Source organism: Dermacentor albipictus, chromosome 4 (assembly GCF_038994185.2).
Source record: "Dermacentor albipictus isolate Rhodes 1998 colony chromosome 4, USDA_Dalb.pri_finalv2, whole genome shotgun sequence".
In the NCBI taxonomy this organism is placed as follows: domain Eukaryota; kingdom Metazoa; phylum Arthropoda; class Arachnida; order Ixodida; family Ixodidae; genus Dermacentor; species Dermacentor albipictus.
Window position 1 is genome coordinate 78,163,369 of NC_091824.1, and position 17,153 is coordinate 78,180,521.

The following is a 17,153-nucleotide window of genomic DNA, read 5'->3' on the forward strand; positions in this document are numbered from 1 at the left end:
ACGTCCATGTAGTGCATGGTGCGTATATTGCTATGCATGTAGAGCGCCTCGTGTCGTGTCGGCGCTGTTGCTTGTCGAGTCAAGCGGTCTCTGTTCTGCTCATAAAGGCTGAACTTGTGTTCTTGTGTGGTAGCTGTGCCACATCTCTGCTAGCCATTAACAACGTACATATACTTGTTACAAAAGGAAATTCTGCAACCGCGGTCATGCACTCGATACCATAGGACGGAAGAAGCGTAAGACAGATGCCTAGGAATAATTTTTATTACCTCCATTAAACAACTTACAGACCCCGTCTGTGGCCGTAGATGTCACCTACTTGGTGTTGATTGCACTGCCAGTACACTGTTGTTGTCGTTGATAATGAAAAAAGTGTGTTTTAATCTGGTTCAACCGCATTAACTGAACTATGCGCGGATACAAAATTCGGTGCTGTTCAAGGACAGAGTAGCATCGCAAGATTCAGTTGAATACGCTATACATGTTTCACAGCTACTTGACATTTTAAATACGATTATCCATGATTTTCCTAAACTATTATTGTATAATAACCACACATACCACTACATTAGCTTGCTGCCGCGCTTAGATATACGTGGTTATCAGCATGCCGTTACTTGGCACTGATGTAGAAGCGCTCGTATCGCTGGTCTGTATAATACAACCAGTACACGAGGTTCAAGAATGCGAAACAGAGCGGAAACATGTAACGGCTGGCTCTGTCGATGGCCTCGGCCCTCTTCTGGTTCCGGTGCAGCTCCAGCTTGCTCTGAGCGTCCAGTTTCAGCAGGAAGTCGTCCGTCGGGTAGCCGTGCCGAGCATACTGCGTGCGACGCAAGGTGGCGATTGAACAGTACAGTTAGGCATCTGCGATATTGTCTCACGCTAATACATCGTCACCGCCGGACAATCAGATTCAGCAATACTTTTTAACGAGGCTCGTTCCTGCGCGATAAACTATCGCTGATCATTCGTTGTTTCCTGCACTTTATTGGCGAACGTTGCCGATTTTGGGGCAAAAAGCAGAAGAGGAACTCGGGCTACACGGCGCGTCATAAGCGCCATATGCAAGAAGGAAAAAAGTTGTCTTAAGGAGGCGCTAGCATGACCTTCTCGGCTACTGAACATGCACATTGGTAAAGCACAACGCGAAAGGAACCACAGCGAAGGAGAACATTGCGCACATCTAAATTAAAATACAGATGCTGGGGTTTGCGTGGCAAAGCACGTGCCAAAATCTTATTATGAGACGCGCTACCGAGGGGGACTCCAGATTAATTTTGACCGCCGGTGGCTCCTTAACCTGCACCCATTGCATGTTACCCGTATTCTGCGCCCATCGGAATGCGGCTGCCGCGGCCGGAATCGAACCCGTGATCCTAGCAGCACAACGTCATAGTTAATGAGCTAATGCGCCTAATCGGGTTGTGCACACTTATGAATATATACAGCACAGCTAAAATGAAATTTAAACCAAATTGGGAGGCAGGGCGTAGATCTTTATATTAACGTAATCTTTCTTTTTCTTTACGAAGGCTTCCATGCAATACCCCGAGAAAGCAATTACGAGTACTTAAATTTACAATTTTACTGGTTATGCTTCAACAAATTGCAATTAGGTTTAATAAAATGGAGTATGTAATATTCAAACCTGCAAACACGCAATTGCATAGGAATATAAGCGTTTTTTCTCAAGTTTCTAAGGAAGTGTCAAGAACAAGTAAGAACACAAAAATTCTTGGGGATCTGTTTCGTGACAAGCTCACTTGGGACACTCATCTGAATAGGCTAACCGATAAAGTTAGTAGAGTAGTAGGTTGTATGTATAGGATTAGTGATCTTGTTCCACAACGGCTAAAGAAAGCAATCTGCTACGTCATTTGCTGCTCTAAGCTTACTTACTGTGTTAATTTGGGAAACAACGGCTGCAAAAGATTGCGAAAATTGGTACTTCTACAGAAAAGGGTTATACGAATATTTGAAAACTATCATGGTAGGCCGCGAAACCTACTGACATACAACCTCTTCGGCAATCACTCATTGATCCGAGCCAGCCAGACGTATCCTTATGGATTAGTTTTACATATAGAAAGCAATAGACATCACATCGTTAACGCACCCACTTCTCCATTAAGTTATCCATGATCTAAACAAACGAGAACGCCTTTCACCCGTACATATCATGGACGTCAAGACCTTCACTATCAAATACCTCGACTATTAAATGTTGTTGAGCAAGAAATTGATTTTTATGCACCTCAGTTCAAACATTACATAAAATCTCCTTTGTCAATTTGTGATATTTCGTACAGGTAAATATGGCCCTTTATTATAATCCTGGCAGAGAAAAGTAAAGGATTTAAATGTATGTGTCGTTTTGTGTAGCATTACAAATTTGAAAGATGTGTAATTCAGGTGATTGATTTTTTTTTTGTGCGCGGTGCGTATGAGGAAAGTACGTCACCACATGTGCGTACAGTGCATATAAGGATGCCTGTATCAAATGTACAATTTACCGGTATGCCAAAAATCAATGCGAGTGAGAGCCACTGTCAGGTCACACGAGTATTGGCTCTTGCTTCTCTTTGTTGTATAACAAGGAAATAAACTGAACTGAACCGAACGTCCGAGCTGTTTCCGTAACTTCGTTGCCCACGATAATACCAGTAAAAATGCCAATTTCTGGCTCATTTTCTATCTAAATACATAAAGACATATTACAGTTATTTTTTTCTTTTAAGCACGAGAGTATCCCGTACCATGACACCGAGCCTACAAGGCATATAATATTTATACAGTAACATGCCTACGCTTAGGGCAACTTTTGTTGCCGCGTGGTAAGGAAACGGTTAACAGATTCATCGCCGAATGCTCAGGGAGTCGTACTGACGTGCAGAAGGTTGGCGATGCCGAAGTCCACTCTTCGCATGACGTGAGGTCTGAGTTTCATGCGTATGAGATAGTTGACGAGGGTGGTCTCTGCCAGCTCGGCAAAGATGAAGATGATGCACAGGGTGGCCCACACATCGATAGCCTTCACGTACGTGACCCGAGGAGCGACTGTGCGGACTGACGACATGATTGAGACCACGGTCAGCAACGTGGTGCAGCCAATCAACACGCGTATCTGCGGCAGCTGCATGGTGATGTAGAAGGGCACCCACGAGATGAACACAGCCAGGCAGGTGGGGAAGTAGCTCTGTATCAGGTGGAACTCGATTCGGCGGTGCAGAAGGAACGTAACGTTCAGGGTGCTGAATGTGCCTGCGCAATGAAAAAAAATTGAAAAATTCACGGTGGATCCAGCATACTTTTTGATGCGATAACTACGTAGGCGAACTTTACCCGCTTTGAAGGTATATGGTCGTTTGAGCTAAAAGCGTGGGCCGATCCCGAAGGCAGTGCAATCTAATACAGCCTCTCAAAGCGCTAGCTGTCACAAGTAGTGAGAAAGGAGCGAAGAATGCGAGAAACTGTCGCCTGACGCACGCGCCAGATATTTCAGACAGCGATTTTGGTGCAGGAGAAGCGTGCATACGATTGTGGCTTAACTGTTGAAGCGTTGGGTGGCTGTGCTATAAAAGACAGGTTCGATTCCGCAGTCGGTCTTCGGTTGCTACGACGATTGTCTTCTGCAAATCATTTCGATGGCTCATTTGGTACCGGCTAACTGTAGGTAAGAGCCTTCGCTTTCGTACCGTTCCTGTAGAGAAGCAGTGTAGTTTAAATTTGTCTTGCTTGGCATATTTATTTGTTCAGCTATCTGCCTTGCTTGCGACGGCGTTGAAGAAATGTAAATGAATGAATTGATGAAGGAATTGTTCTTGAGCTTTCGTTAGTTTGGCTACAAACTGTCCAGCGCGCTTTAATTAAAAGAACAAGATGTGGTGCACGCGGTCCACTGTCGATGGAAGTATACTTACCTATCTGTCGCCGCTCAATGAATTCCCCCGTGTAGAAGCCAACCAGATCGAATTCCTCCATTTGTATCTCAAACTCCAGAGAAATGGGCTTGTCGCGTGCCCAAGAAATTCTTGTTTGATCGTTTCTTTGTGCATCTGGAAAGAAAAAGAAAGTGCACCTTGTATTGATATGGTTACTTATTCAGCATATGCCACAATTTGTTTTGCACACGGGGGTTGCTTAGTTTGAGAGAGAGATAGAGAGATCGTAGAGATTAGGAGGCGGCCTTTTCTCCAGTCATATTAGGTAGAAAGTCTCAGCGCTTTGAGAAAGGTGAGGGGTACATAAAGAGGATAGATAACAGAGGAATACTATCGTCGCCGACGCAGCACACGTAGCTGACAGCAGCAGGCTGGCGGCGCGTTTACAGCTCAGACACCAGCTTCGTGTCCCCCAGGCACCTAAGCAGTTGCTTGAAGGCAGACCTGCGGTGTCGGTCGGGGAACAGAAGTTGCGACGCCAAGACCGCAGGAATACCCAGATGTCAAAACGATGTGAACAGAAGAGCCCTCTCCTTTGAATAATCGGGGCAGTAGCAGAGGAGGTGCTGAGTTGTCTCTGCCGTGGCACATGGCATAGAGTCCAGGCATACTGACAGGCCCCTGATACACTCCCGCGATGCCGTTTTGGAACCGCCGATCCAGAGAAGCGACTGTTCTTTCCTTGTGAGGCAAGAAGGGGATGGGGGTTGACCGCTGGTGACTTGCTGGTCCGGATGGAGGTGCCGCTGCAACCTGTGCCTGGCGTCAAAGGTTATTACAACGGTGCAGGTGGGTGCATTGGAATGAGGTGCTGCCTTTGCCAGAGCGTCCGCCTCCGGAAGGTACCTTGAGGTGACAGCACTTTCACAAGCTTTCGGAAGGTACCTTGTCAACATGCCAGAAGTCGCCTTGATCCACTGATTGAAGCGTGTGTTTCCACAACTTAGAGAGGACATTTCGGTCACGGTGACGCAAAGTACACTTCCCTTGAGCACCACCTGATGGCTTGCCCTCTGGGCATCACAGGAGGCGGAAACTATTCCCCCGTTTTGGGTGTAGGCCATTCAAAAAGAAAAGAGAGAGAGGGAGGGATGTAAGGAAGGCAGGAATGTTAAGAACCCGTCAACGAACCAACTGATTGCGGACACAGTTTCTTAGAATGCCATGGTGAAAGCAGGACCCTCCGACCCTTACAGGGACACTAAAGAAAAAAAAAGTTTTCTTCTGTATCGATAAATTGATCTTCTAAAATATCAAAAGCACCGCTCTTACCACGACGAGACGCTTCATAAGAAAAAGAAGCGCAATAACAAAAGGCAAGTGGCAACACCTCTTTGAAGTTCCCGCACCAGATCGCTGTGACGTCATAGACCTTGACGGCGTCTTGTAGGGCCTAGTTCAGTGGTGTTTTAAAGGTACCGAAAGATCGAACACGGCAAGTTTCGGAAACATTTGCTCAGCCAACGCGGCGTAAATAAAGAAGATACATTGAACACCGTGACGCCACAGTGGCGTTCCGGCATTGTGTATTCGGCATAAAATTAAGAAAGAACACTGAAACTTCGTCTTTCATTTTTCTTCTAATAATAAATATTATATAGAAGTTAACGTCAACAGAGTTTTCAAAGAACCCTTTATTCGTCTAAATAAATTTAGCTGTTTGCTTTAGCGTACCTTTAAGCGCACCAGCAAACTCGACATTGGGGACGGAAATGCTTAGCCCACAAAAACAGTCCTGCCTTACGTGCCATGGAAACAGCAGCATGGCGACACAAGCGAGGTGACCCATTGGTTTGAACCTCAGAAGCAAAGCGATACAGACGCCACGACCTCACAGTTCGAACCGCCTAGGCTGAAGCGAGGTGCCGGAGTAGGCAAGCAAAGGCACCAATGAAGACAGAGGCTGCAAGCAAGGCATTGTGCAAAGTTTCTGGACAACTCTTCTGGATACAACTGCTCTTTGTGCGATAGTTCGTGGTTCAAGAACGACCTGTCTGCCCTGCCTCTGCCTTATCAGGCGATACTCTCGATATAAAGTTTCCCGACATTGACTTCTCGATGTTTCGGTTGTGCTCTTCGTGTCTGAAGTCGGTTCACAAACATCAAATATGTTGATGCTGTTGTGGCGAATAATGCATGACATAGGCGAATATGGCATAAACGGACCAATCGAAGGCCGCCATTTCCACATTAAAATATATAAAGGCGACAAAACTGAACATGTCTGCAACGTTTTCTTTGCTCTCACACGTCAGCTAACGCTCCTTGTCCCTTTGTTAGCGATGTCTGTCACTCTGTGATATTTTTATGCATACTCACATGGTCTAATAACAATAAAGCACTTTTGTCTGTCCAGGGGAAATAGGTGAAAATACATAAGACAGGAGAGCTTCAGGCGCACCCTGAAATAAACAAAGAAACAAAATCACATTAGCAATTTTAACGCTTAAAAGAACGAGCAAAAATATGAGCCGATGCTTTTGTGAAAGCTGATTGCGATGCGTGTCTTTCTTTGTTAATTTTTATTGCATTTAGTAAACGAAATTACGGAGACAAACTTATTCAATAGCCGCGATTGCTTCTGATGACGTCTGTGCACACTGCGAATGATCTTCACGTGTGCAGGTGGAGGGCTGGATTTTTGTAATCAGCTTGCTTTCAACAGCTACGTGCACAGTAACCACGTGCTGCCGGGACGCACACTTAATCTCAAGATAAGGAAATTTCGTGCTTAAGAGGAAGCTTTAGCTCGGGAATGTACCTATAGGAACGGAGAAAAGAAATCGTTTTTGTCACCAACCACTGTACTTATTTTGATGATGTTTGTTGAATTTCAAATAATTTCGCGGGTCACAACAGCAGCCGCTGTGGTTGGAAGCACATCACTGAGCATTGTTTCTACTCTGTAAAGGTTGATTGAATTATGCACTTAAGTTATTTCTGTGCAAAATCTTTACCACAACTGCTGCTGCTGTTTAGGCTTCTTGTCGGTGCATGCTCCGTCTAGTCTTGAAATTTCTATATCGGTAGTCAATGCCTACTAATGCTGGACTGACAAAGAAAATGGCAGAGATTGATTTAGAATTGGAGCATCGCATGAACCAGCTTATCAACAAACTTTTTTTGTGACTGGTAGACTAAAGCTTCAGGAATGAGGTTCAGATGTCGGCAAGCTAAGCGCGGAAGTTTCAAGAATGAATGACAGTATAGAACTTGTGAATGACCTTGTGGGAAGTGTTCCTTGCCAGCAAACTGAAATCTGTGCAAATAACAAGGCCTTAAAGAGTGAAAACGATCTGCTGAAGAAGAAAGTTTCCGAAATGGATCAATACTCAAGGTTGAATAACGTGGAAATCAAAGGCGTACCATCCACTCAGGACTGCGTTCCTGTACTGACCGCCATTGGTGAAAAAGTGAACTGCCCTATCACGGCTTCTGAACTAGATTTGCTTCACCGTGTGTCAGCTGAGTCCGGTCGGGCAAATGTAATCGCTCGTTTGTCTTCACGCGCAAAAAAAAAAAAATGAATGTGTGACAAAAGCACGGAACGCCAGGCTCAACACACGCAGAATCGGCTTCTCCGGATAAAGAACCCAGGCAATTTTTGCTAACGAGCACCTCTCACAACTAGCGAAAGTGCTGGCACTGAAAAAGCAGAAGCAATGGTTCCTTCTTTGTAATGCGAATAGCGAAATAAAGGCACGTAAAGCCGTGAACAGCCCAGTTTTTCGCATAACCTGCGATGAAGACGTTGCAGTCTTCACCTAGGTTTCCTGTAAACTTATCTTCCACTGTTTATTAATATGGCACAATTCACCCCTGATCAACTCTCCTAAATCGCTCATCTATTTTATTGTACGCAGCCTGCAAGGATACCTTGATAATATTACAGAAATCTGTATAGCTTTCCTTCATATGACTCAGAGTACTGTCACCGCAGTGAACGCAATCATGGTGGCGCCGCTCTTTTCATTTCTTCGAACTTACAGTATCACCGTAGACTTGGCTTGGCACTTAACATCTTTAAATGGGAATCCGTTTGGTTCGAACTGCACGAATCGTGGTTTTTCCGAGATAGAAAGAACTTAGTTGTGGCTTACAGTCATAGATCACACTCATCTTCAGTTAATGAGTTCTGTTTGGCTTTGGGCTAAGCGTTGCATAAGCTATCATAAAAAAAAACCTATTAAAGACAACCGTCCTATTAGTTGAGTATCCCATCCAAAACTGAAAAGCAGGCTTTCACAAATAGCCTAAACAACTCATTATTCATAGATATAATCAGCCGCACAGACTGGTCACCAGTATTAGCGACTTATCACAAGTTTTCTAACATCATAACTAACGCCCTCAACAAAGGCACTAAATGAATTGCTAATGGACATAAGTTTTCGACTGCATATAACCTGTGGATAACCACTAGCATATTGAACTGCCTGCGAAAGAAATATAGCCTTCAATAAAAAAAAAAGAAGAGTCAGCCATTCAACAATAATTTACGTAATCACTATAGGACGTATTCTAACATTTTATAGAGGCTTCTCAGGGACACTAAAGAAGCTTATCATGAGAACAAAATGAAAGGCGCTGGCAATTATCGGAAACAGTTGAACGTAATCAATTTTCTCAGCAGGACTACGTCTAATGTCCTTATACCCAAGATGCGCTCAGATCACACCTACGATAACCCATCTGACATTGCAAATTCATTCAATACTTCGTTTTCTGTACAGGAATTCGACTCTTCTAAACATGTCAATTCCTTATGCCCTCGTTTGCCTCACACATTTTATTTTATTGCTATGATATAAGGAGATGTGGACGCACAATTTAAGGCGCCGGCTACTCCTTAGTTCTTGAATGGTTCTAACCTGCAGCATACAGGGTTCAAGATTGCATATCAAATAACCTTTTCATACAAGCAGCAGAACTTCTCAGGCAACGTTCTCACAGTAACACTATGGCGTAAGAAATACATGGTACATGCAATATATAAGTTAGATGACTTCACAGTTCTGTAGAAGAAAGTCTCAAAAATACAAATGATACAGTCGCCTATTAGTACAGTCTCTAGCCACCGGGTGGTGCATACATCGTGTAAATGCATTATCACATATAGTCACAACAGAACAGTCAACGTAATCCGCAAACACATACATATATAGAGCGATGTTGAAATGAAAGGAACATTAAAAGCGTTAATAACGGACAACAATGCCGCTGTCTTCGGGGCATGTTTTTAATGCTTTTAAAGCACTCTTCCGCAAGGTCGTTGTTGGCCAAAGACTCAAAGGTTTCTTTAAACTGAAAGGTATGCGTTCTAATGTAATTAGGTGATTTATGTTGGCGTCTTGGTGTGTCATGATGGCCAATCTAGAAGGTGGTCTATATCTTAATCTATGAATCCACAATCACAATCGCGGGTTTCCGCACCGACAATTCTATGTAAGAAATGTTTTGTGTAGACAGTGCCTAGCCTTAATCGTATAATAAGGGCTTCCATATTTCTCTCTAATGAAAATAAAATTTTGAACTCAATAAACAGACTGATATGATAAAAATTCTAGCTCTTAATAATTCTGGTCAAATGACGTATTTCTACACATTTCGAAAGACGTTGCCCTTATAATCGATCCTGTCTGTGTTAGGCGATCCTGTCTGTATTAGGCAATCCTTAGGCAATCCTGTCTGTATTCATTCTTTTATATTGGGAACGGAACCACATCATCTTTGAGGTGTGCTTGTCGTGCTGCTTCATCGGCTGCTGTCTTCCTACAGGAATGTTACAGTGCCCTAGCTGGTTTCCACTGGAATGCTATTTCATGTTTCGCTTGGCTTGCCTTTGTGAGGTCTTTAGGTGTTTCATATATTGTACTATTACGGATCGTTTTTCCTTTTGTGCTGCAGGGTGATGTTAGAGGTGCCTGTAAATCGTTCAGAATTACCCATTTTTGCACATCTTTTACTGGAGTTATGAAATTTTATCGCACATAGGATTGCGAATAGTTAAGCAGTAGTTAAGCAGTTGTGGACGAAGTCGCGCGAGATAAGCTAAATGATTCTTGCTTATTGATGTGCAGTTTAACGAATGCTGAAGTTGAAGAGGTTGCTGTACTGGAGGTATCTGTGTAGACGTGTCTGTATCCTGAATACCGCATATATATCTGGTCTGGTGCTGTTGTTGAGCAACTTGAATGGACATGTCTCTTTGTTTGAATATTCCGCCTATACTGACAATTCGATTTTTGGAAGTGTAAGCAGCAATGGAGGATATTCGACGTCTGAGTTCCAAAATTCATTTTTTCGCATTATATATGGCGATATTCTTGAATTTCTTTATGAACAAAGCTTCTATCTCGTTTCATTATATCTAGAGCCACGGGGGGCTTTTTTGCTGTGTTTGAAGACGAAAATTATGTCGGTATGTTTCTGTAGTTCTCATAACTGGAAACGGTGATTGACGATCCTCAGCTATTACAAGACAACTATAGAAGTCGTTCGCGGAACTCCTAGACATACGCGTGGTCCTCTAGTTAAAAGCCTTTGAGGCCGCTCTTTTGACATGTGGGAAAGTTCGTGTAAGATGGGCGCGAAATACGCAATTTTTTCGTATTAATGCATTGTAAACAGTCAGCATGGACAATGCTGCTCCGACCCATGATGTGCCTACAAGTCTGCGAAGTACAGTCATTTATTTATTTATTTATTTATTTATTTATTTATTTATTTATTCACAATACCTTAGAAGGCCCAGAGGCCATTGAGTAAGGGGGACGAACAAGGATATTATAAGAAATGAAAAATATACAGGTAAAAAAAAAGGCACAGGGAAAGCATCGCACAGGGCTAGCACACAAAAAAGCAGCAACAAACATAAGAGGAAAGTACAAAAAATAATTGAAGTATACAAATACAGTACAAATGTCTGACACATGACTCAAGAAAAAGAAATAATAAAGCAGGGGTTTACAAAAACACAATAGCCAAAAAGTGCGATATTTTATACAAGAGAAGGTTAACGTCACGATGTTATTTGAAAGTATTCGCGCAGCTGATCATGGAATGATTGATGGTTGCAAATGGATGCAATGTTATGGGGAAGATCATTCCAAAAAACGATGGCACGTGGAAGGGCTCATGAATTGAAGGCTTGTATTCTTCCATATATGCGCTTGAAGCTGTGCTGATTATGTAAGCGGCTAGAAATGCGTGACGGTGCTTCTAGAGGTAACGCAGATTGCCTGGTGCAGTGGCGATATTTATGAAATAAGCATAGAAGAGCGATTGAACGACGAATATGTAATGGCTCAAGAGAGATATCAGGTTTTATCTGTGTTACGCTCAAAAGGGGACTGTAGTTACGTGTAATGAAGCGAGCCGCTCTATTTTGTATGGATTCTAGTAAATTTATTAAGTAGTTTTGATGTGGGGACCAAATGGATGCTGCATATTCTATCTGTGGCCGCACAAGTGTTAGAGAGGCCAGTTTTCGAACATTGTTAGGAGAATTACGCAGGTTCCTGCGCAGATATCCCAGGGTCCTTGAAGCTTTCGCACAAATCGTGTTGACATGCGTGGCCCATGAAAGATTATGCGTGAGGTGAATACCTAAATACTTGTATGATGATGCCTGAGACAATACCCTGCTATCTATGAGATACGAAAAGTTAGAATTCGTACGCTTGCAGCTGAAAGAGATAACCTTGCATTTATTCGAGTGAAGTGTCATTTGCCATTTATTACACCAACTGGAAATTAGGTTAAGGTCACTTTGGAGGGCGAGATGAACATCCATGGAATTAATGGAGCGGTAAATGATGCAGTCATCAGCAAAGAGTCGTATGGGAAAAGATATGTTAGCGGGCAGGTCGTTAATGTATATGAGAAACAATAAAGGGCCAAGAATGCTGCCTTGAGGTACACCTGGAGTTACGTCACAGAGTGATGAAATAAAATTGCTAACTGTTATAAACCATTGGCGGAAAGAAAGAAAGTTACGAATCCATGACAGTGTAAAAGAATCTAGGCAAATAGATAATTTTGAAAACAAACGGGAATGTGCAACGCGGTCGAAAGCTTTAGCAAAGTCTGAAAAGATGCAGTGAGTTTGTAGGTTAGCGTCCATGCTAAAATGCAAATTAGTCGTGAATTCTAGCAGTTGAGCATCGCAAGAAAATCCTTTTCGGAAGCCGTGCGCTGTTCAGGAAAAAGGAAGGAATTATGTTCGAGGTGACTGTAAATGTGAGAAGCGATAATGTGTTCGAGTAATTTACAGCAAATGCATATCTCTCTGAAATTGGAAGGTAGTTTTCGGGTGAATTTCTGTTTCCGCTTTTAAACACAGGGATGATTTTGGCAATTTTCCAGTCGGTAGGGAGCTAGCCAGATGATAGTGATTGTTGGAAAAGGAGGCAAGGAATTTGACTGGAAATTGATGTAGTGCTTTTTTTAATGTTTTAGAGTTAATGTTGTCAACACCAGCACTTGTAGAAATCTTTAGGTTATCAATGAGTTGAGCGATACCTTCAACGGTGACATTAATAGGGGCCATATATTGCCAATCATGTTCAGGAACAACTGGTATGTTGGAATGATCCTCCCTTGTGAATACTGATGCAAAGTGCCTGTTAAAGGCATGAGGGCATTCACTATCAGAGAGTGGTAGATGGTCATCATTGGTCAGTGAGATATGATTACTAGCACTGTCGGGAGATATCACGCACCAAAACTTTTTGGAATTGGATTTGAAAAGAGAGGGGAGGTCGTGAGAAATATATTTATCCTTAGAAACGTGAACAGCAGAACAATAAGATTTTAAGCATACACTATTTTTCCCAAGCCGATGGTGTGGACACGAGTTTGGCCTTTTTGTAGAGACGTTTCTTTTGATTTCGATGACGACGGAGAGCTTTTGTAAACCATGGTTTAGATCTGTCATTTGAGATAGAAATCAAGGGAACATATGTATACTAGATTATTTATCATGTCCTAAAAAGCACCCAGTTGTGTTCAACAGACCTATCCGAAAATGAGGACAAGAACGTTTGAATGAAAAAGTCATTAAGCCTATTATTCATTTCTTTATAATCGGCTCTATTATAATCGCGAATTTGCCTGATTGTAGTACCTTGAAATGCCAATGGGACATTAAGCTCTGTATGAATAAGCTTGTAGTCACTAAAACCATCGAAATACAGAACTTCGCCAATCGTTTCAGGTGCACTGCAGAATACAAGATCTAAAACGTTAGAACCGCGAGTTGGTTGATTTATCACTTGAAAAAAATTGAAGTCTAAAGTAAGTCTGATAAGCTCCGCTGAGGTGCGACACGAGGTTGACAAATTCTGCCAGTCAGTGTGCGGGAAGTTAAAGTCACCAACCAGGTAAATGAATTCAGCTGGGCATGTTTGGATGGTAGAAGTAATACTGGCATGAAGTTTAGTAATGAAGGAGAGATCACGATCGCATTGAGCTCGTTTTCGCTTTTTTTAATGTGGGGTGCCCAGGATTGCTGCCTATCAAGTATTATACAAAGAAATCGATGCGGTGTGAAAATCATATATCACTGATTATTTGTTTTTGCTTCTTCACCGTAGAAAAAATGACGACAATGGGGAGTATTATATTAAATAGTTGTCAACGCTGTTGATATCGAGGTCGCGGGCTCGATTCCAGCCACTGCGGCTGGATTTCGCTCAAAGCAAAGGGTAAGAACGCTCGTGAACTTAGACTTATATGTGGCATGCTAAAACGCACAGGTGATCAATAATAATCCCTAGACCCCGGGTGCGGCGTTAAGAACATATATGCAAGATAGTGTAAGAGGTGCTGATATTAAATAAAGAAGCACCACAGAAACACAGCGCATAAATGCGTGACTTTCTATGCACATACTTTGATATACAATTGTACTTCAACGAAGTAGATTTTTTCAAAAAATAAACTTCGTGAGTGAGCGTGTGTTCTTAGGAAACCGTGAAAACCAGACATATCATAAAGTTTTTTTTGCATTTTTAGTAGCATAACCGCATTTGCTGTAGATTCCGGGACAATACAATATTAACTGCACATTACTGAAAACAGAGCACATGTTTGCAGAAATGTTAAATTCCTCGTGCTACATCTCACACGAGCATGCACACCTTGGCACTGCTTTGGAGCCGATTCTTCAATGTCGTTTAGTGCACGCTACCTCACAGACCCGCCGTAACGAATCCGGCAATTCTTGAGAATTTACGTCAAATGCAGAATCAGCATTTTCGGTGACTGGCTTCAGGAGCGAAACTGAACGAGCATTTACTTCACACGTTGTGTCTTTTAGTGTATAGGAACATATTCTTTTAATCGATAGACATGTAAATCAGTTTCCGTTTGCAATGTATCAGCCTTTGCTTAGACGGTTAATATGTAGCGGCACACAAGCAACAAAACGGACAATGTGCCCTTGAAGTTATGCTGCAATTGCTTAATTGAAGGTTTCAGCCGACGACTGGAACATTGACAGCAATAGCATGCTGTTGCGTTGGGCTAGAATTCCTTGGACGATGTTGCAACTGTATGCGGGTGCGACTCGTTGGCACGACATGGCACGCCTGGCAACTCGTGCTGCGTGGAAGGAACCCTTGCAGCTACCAGCGTCCCGAGCGGCCGGCATTGGCGTTGCAGGCGTTGCACTAGGAACAAGGAAGCTTACCAGCTGGAACGTGGCCGGTATATTTAGCAGCGTATAGCAACGGAGGACGCTAAATGCAAAGTGGGAGTGGCTGTGGAAATCTCCTAGCTGGATGCACTGGTAAATGAGCAGGCCATGAATAACTAACTAAGAAGGAAAAGTGTAATAAAACGCAAGATTATGCTGGTACCATGTTAGATGGCGCCGGCATCTCTCCCTGATTCATAGATGCTTCTGTATTCTCGTCTCTTCTTGTTTTGCTGTTTCCTAAATATATATATATATATATATATATATATATATATATATATATATATATATATATATATATATATATATATATATTGCTTTTAGCTTTATATTCACAAATACAGCCCCCACAGGTGTTTCAGGAGAAACCTATACACAGTGACAGTTGATATGTTGGCGGCAATTTAAAAGGAAAAAAAATATAGTGTACACCTGTCCGCACTGTCCACAGTGACAGCACGCAGTTCCATACTGAAACGCTCATATGCGCCACGAAGCCGAGGACCAAATATTTAGTGGGATTGCCATTCGAAGTCCAAACACGGATCACTCGAACAGTGCAGAACGAAACGAGTTAAGCCTCACGTAATTTAACCAGATGTCGAAAACTTGGTTGGTGGTTTCTTTTTGGCAATTTCTTTTCGCACAGCCAATATTCCATGCTTTAAATCGTACACTTCCCAGCCAATCAACGACACCTCATTAGCGAAACGATCCGCCTGCAAGGACAACTTGAAGTCAGCCGAAAGCTATTTAATTTGTTTTCTAAGCCATCATGGTCGTAAAGAGCAATTCATTACGGAAATTCACGAGCCTCGTTTGTAAAGAGGCTTGGAGCGTTCGCCTACAGTTTAGCTGACGCCTGCTTTATAGCTTCGACAAATCGAAAGGTTTCAGTCAAACAAAGCATGCATAATTCCAGATCATCGTCCCCGTCGGTTGCATTAAAAAGCCGATCAAAAGAGACTCACGGTTCTTCGTTTCACGTATGTACGATGAAGAGAAGAAGCTATAGAAATTCCATATTAGGGCGGCGTTGCCTCTTCAACATAACACAGTATACAATTCACTTGATGTCCCTAACGACGACGAAATTTCACGAAGAATTTTCCAGAAGCTACGCTAATGGATACGTGTGCACCAATGCCACTTTAATTGGAGTGGCAACTTTCTTTTATCCCGCCGCCGTTCTCCCTGTACTTGACACTGGAAGCGCCTTAAATGGCCGAGGAGCGCTGCAGATTCAAGCTGGCGATGGTATGCCAGTCGCTGATAAGTTTAATATTCTTTTTAATATCACCATTTCTAATTTTTTAATATTTTGTAATATGTTTGTTTAATGTTTTATTTCCTAATTTGCGTTTTATTTGAGCTTTTATTTGCCCTAATGCTTCTTTTTCCTTTGGCGTTCAAACTCGCTCCTTCACGAAAGTGAGAGATGAGCGAGTTTTGCATTTGTAATCTCTGTTACCTCCGCATGCTATTGTTTATAATTAGCGGCCCGGCGGAGTGTTCACTTAGAACGACCAGAAAAGTTACAGGAACGTCGAACACATGCGTGCGCGTCGCTTCTCATATGAGGCTGCTGGCGCCATTACGCATCGCGTCACGTGAACAGGTGATCAGAGAGGCCATTCAGGCGCGCTAGTGCAGGGCAGACAGATCACAGTAAGGTAACGTCCCTCGGTCAAACAGTGTCCAGCAACTGCGTCATGCAGAGAAGGGCGTTTTTACGATTGGCCGCTTCCGGCCTATTTTTGATCAAGCATTGCAATCGTATAACGAAGAAACAGAATTACAAGAGAAAACACAAAATCGGAACAACATTTCAAACGCTATAAATATCCGTCAGTGAGGCTTCGATGCCCTTGTCAAACAGAAAAAGAAGAGTGCGCCGTTTTCTATCGTGAAATAAATGACGTGTGCCGCGCCGATGTTTTTTCTCTGCAGATTGATTTCCTTTTGTAACTGGCTTCTGCTGTCTCGTATGTTCTTGACGAAAAGGGCATTTACACCTACGGACAGGTAAGTAAAGTTAAATTCTAAGTTTGGCTCTGTGTGTGACTATTCCGTCGTTCCTGCCAAATGCGCCCGAAGAAGATCGGTTAAAATTATACCGCCACAATCTGCTCGGACGAAACCTGAAGCACATTGTTCTCGAAACACATTCTACCCGCACGTGCATTCTTTATACCGTATTTTTTTCTCTTACTCTGCACGAGACTTCGGTCTGTGAAACCGGTGACCAGAAGGGGACGGGGTTTACTCGCATCTGGTCATTGTAGTCTAGCATTGCGGCAGCTTCAGCCGCCGCAGTGACGTAGTGCCTATGGCATTTCGCTGCTGAGCCCCGTGCTAGCTCCCGGGTTGAATCCACCGCAGTGGTGACTGCGTTTCGACAGAGGCGAAATGCAGAAGCGCTAATTTACTGAGATGGAGGTTCACGTTAAGGAATGCCGTGCGGCCAAGGTAGATACGTAGCCCTCCACTGCGGTGTCTGTCATATC

The 17,153-nt window shown here is 43.0% G+C and overlaps 1 protein-coding gene and 1 long non-coding RNA gene across 3 annotated transcripts in view; one reads left to right on the top strand and one right to left on the bottom strand.

Moving 5' to 3' along the window:
• LOC139059162 (uncharacterized) overlaps positions 1-17,153 on the top strand; it is a 477,146-nt gene that overhangs the window by 56,465 nt on the left and 403,528 nt on the right. The window lies entirely within an intron of this gene.
• LOC135916437 (glycine receptor subunit beta-type 4-like) overlaps positions 257-17,153 on the bottom strand; it is a 28,610-nt gene continuing 11,713 nt past the window's right edge. The window contains exons 5-8 of the mRNA XM_065449790.1: positions 6,264-6,346; positions 3,924-4,058; positions 2,891-3,264; positions 257-823 (exon numbers count right to left, since the gene is read on the bottom strand). Of these exons, the coding sequence (XP_065305862.1) occupies positions 614-823; positions 2,891-3,264; positions 3,924-4,058; positions 6,264-6,346 (802 nt within the window). The 3' untranslated portion in view covers positions 257-613. The remainder of the gene's footprint in view (positions 824-2,890; positions 3,265-3,923; positions 4,059-6,263; positions 6,347-17,153) is intronic.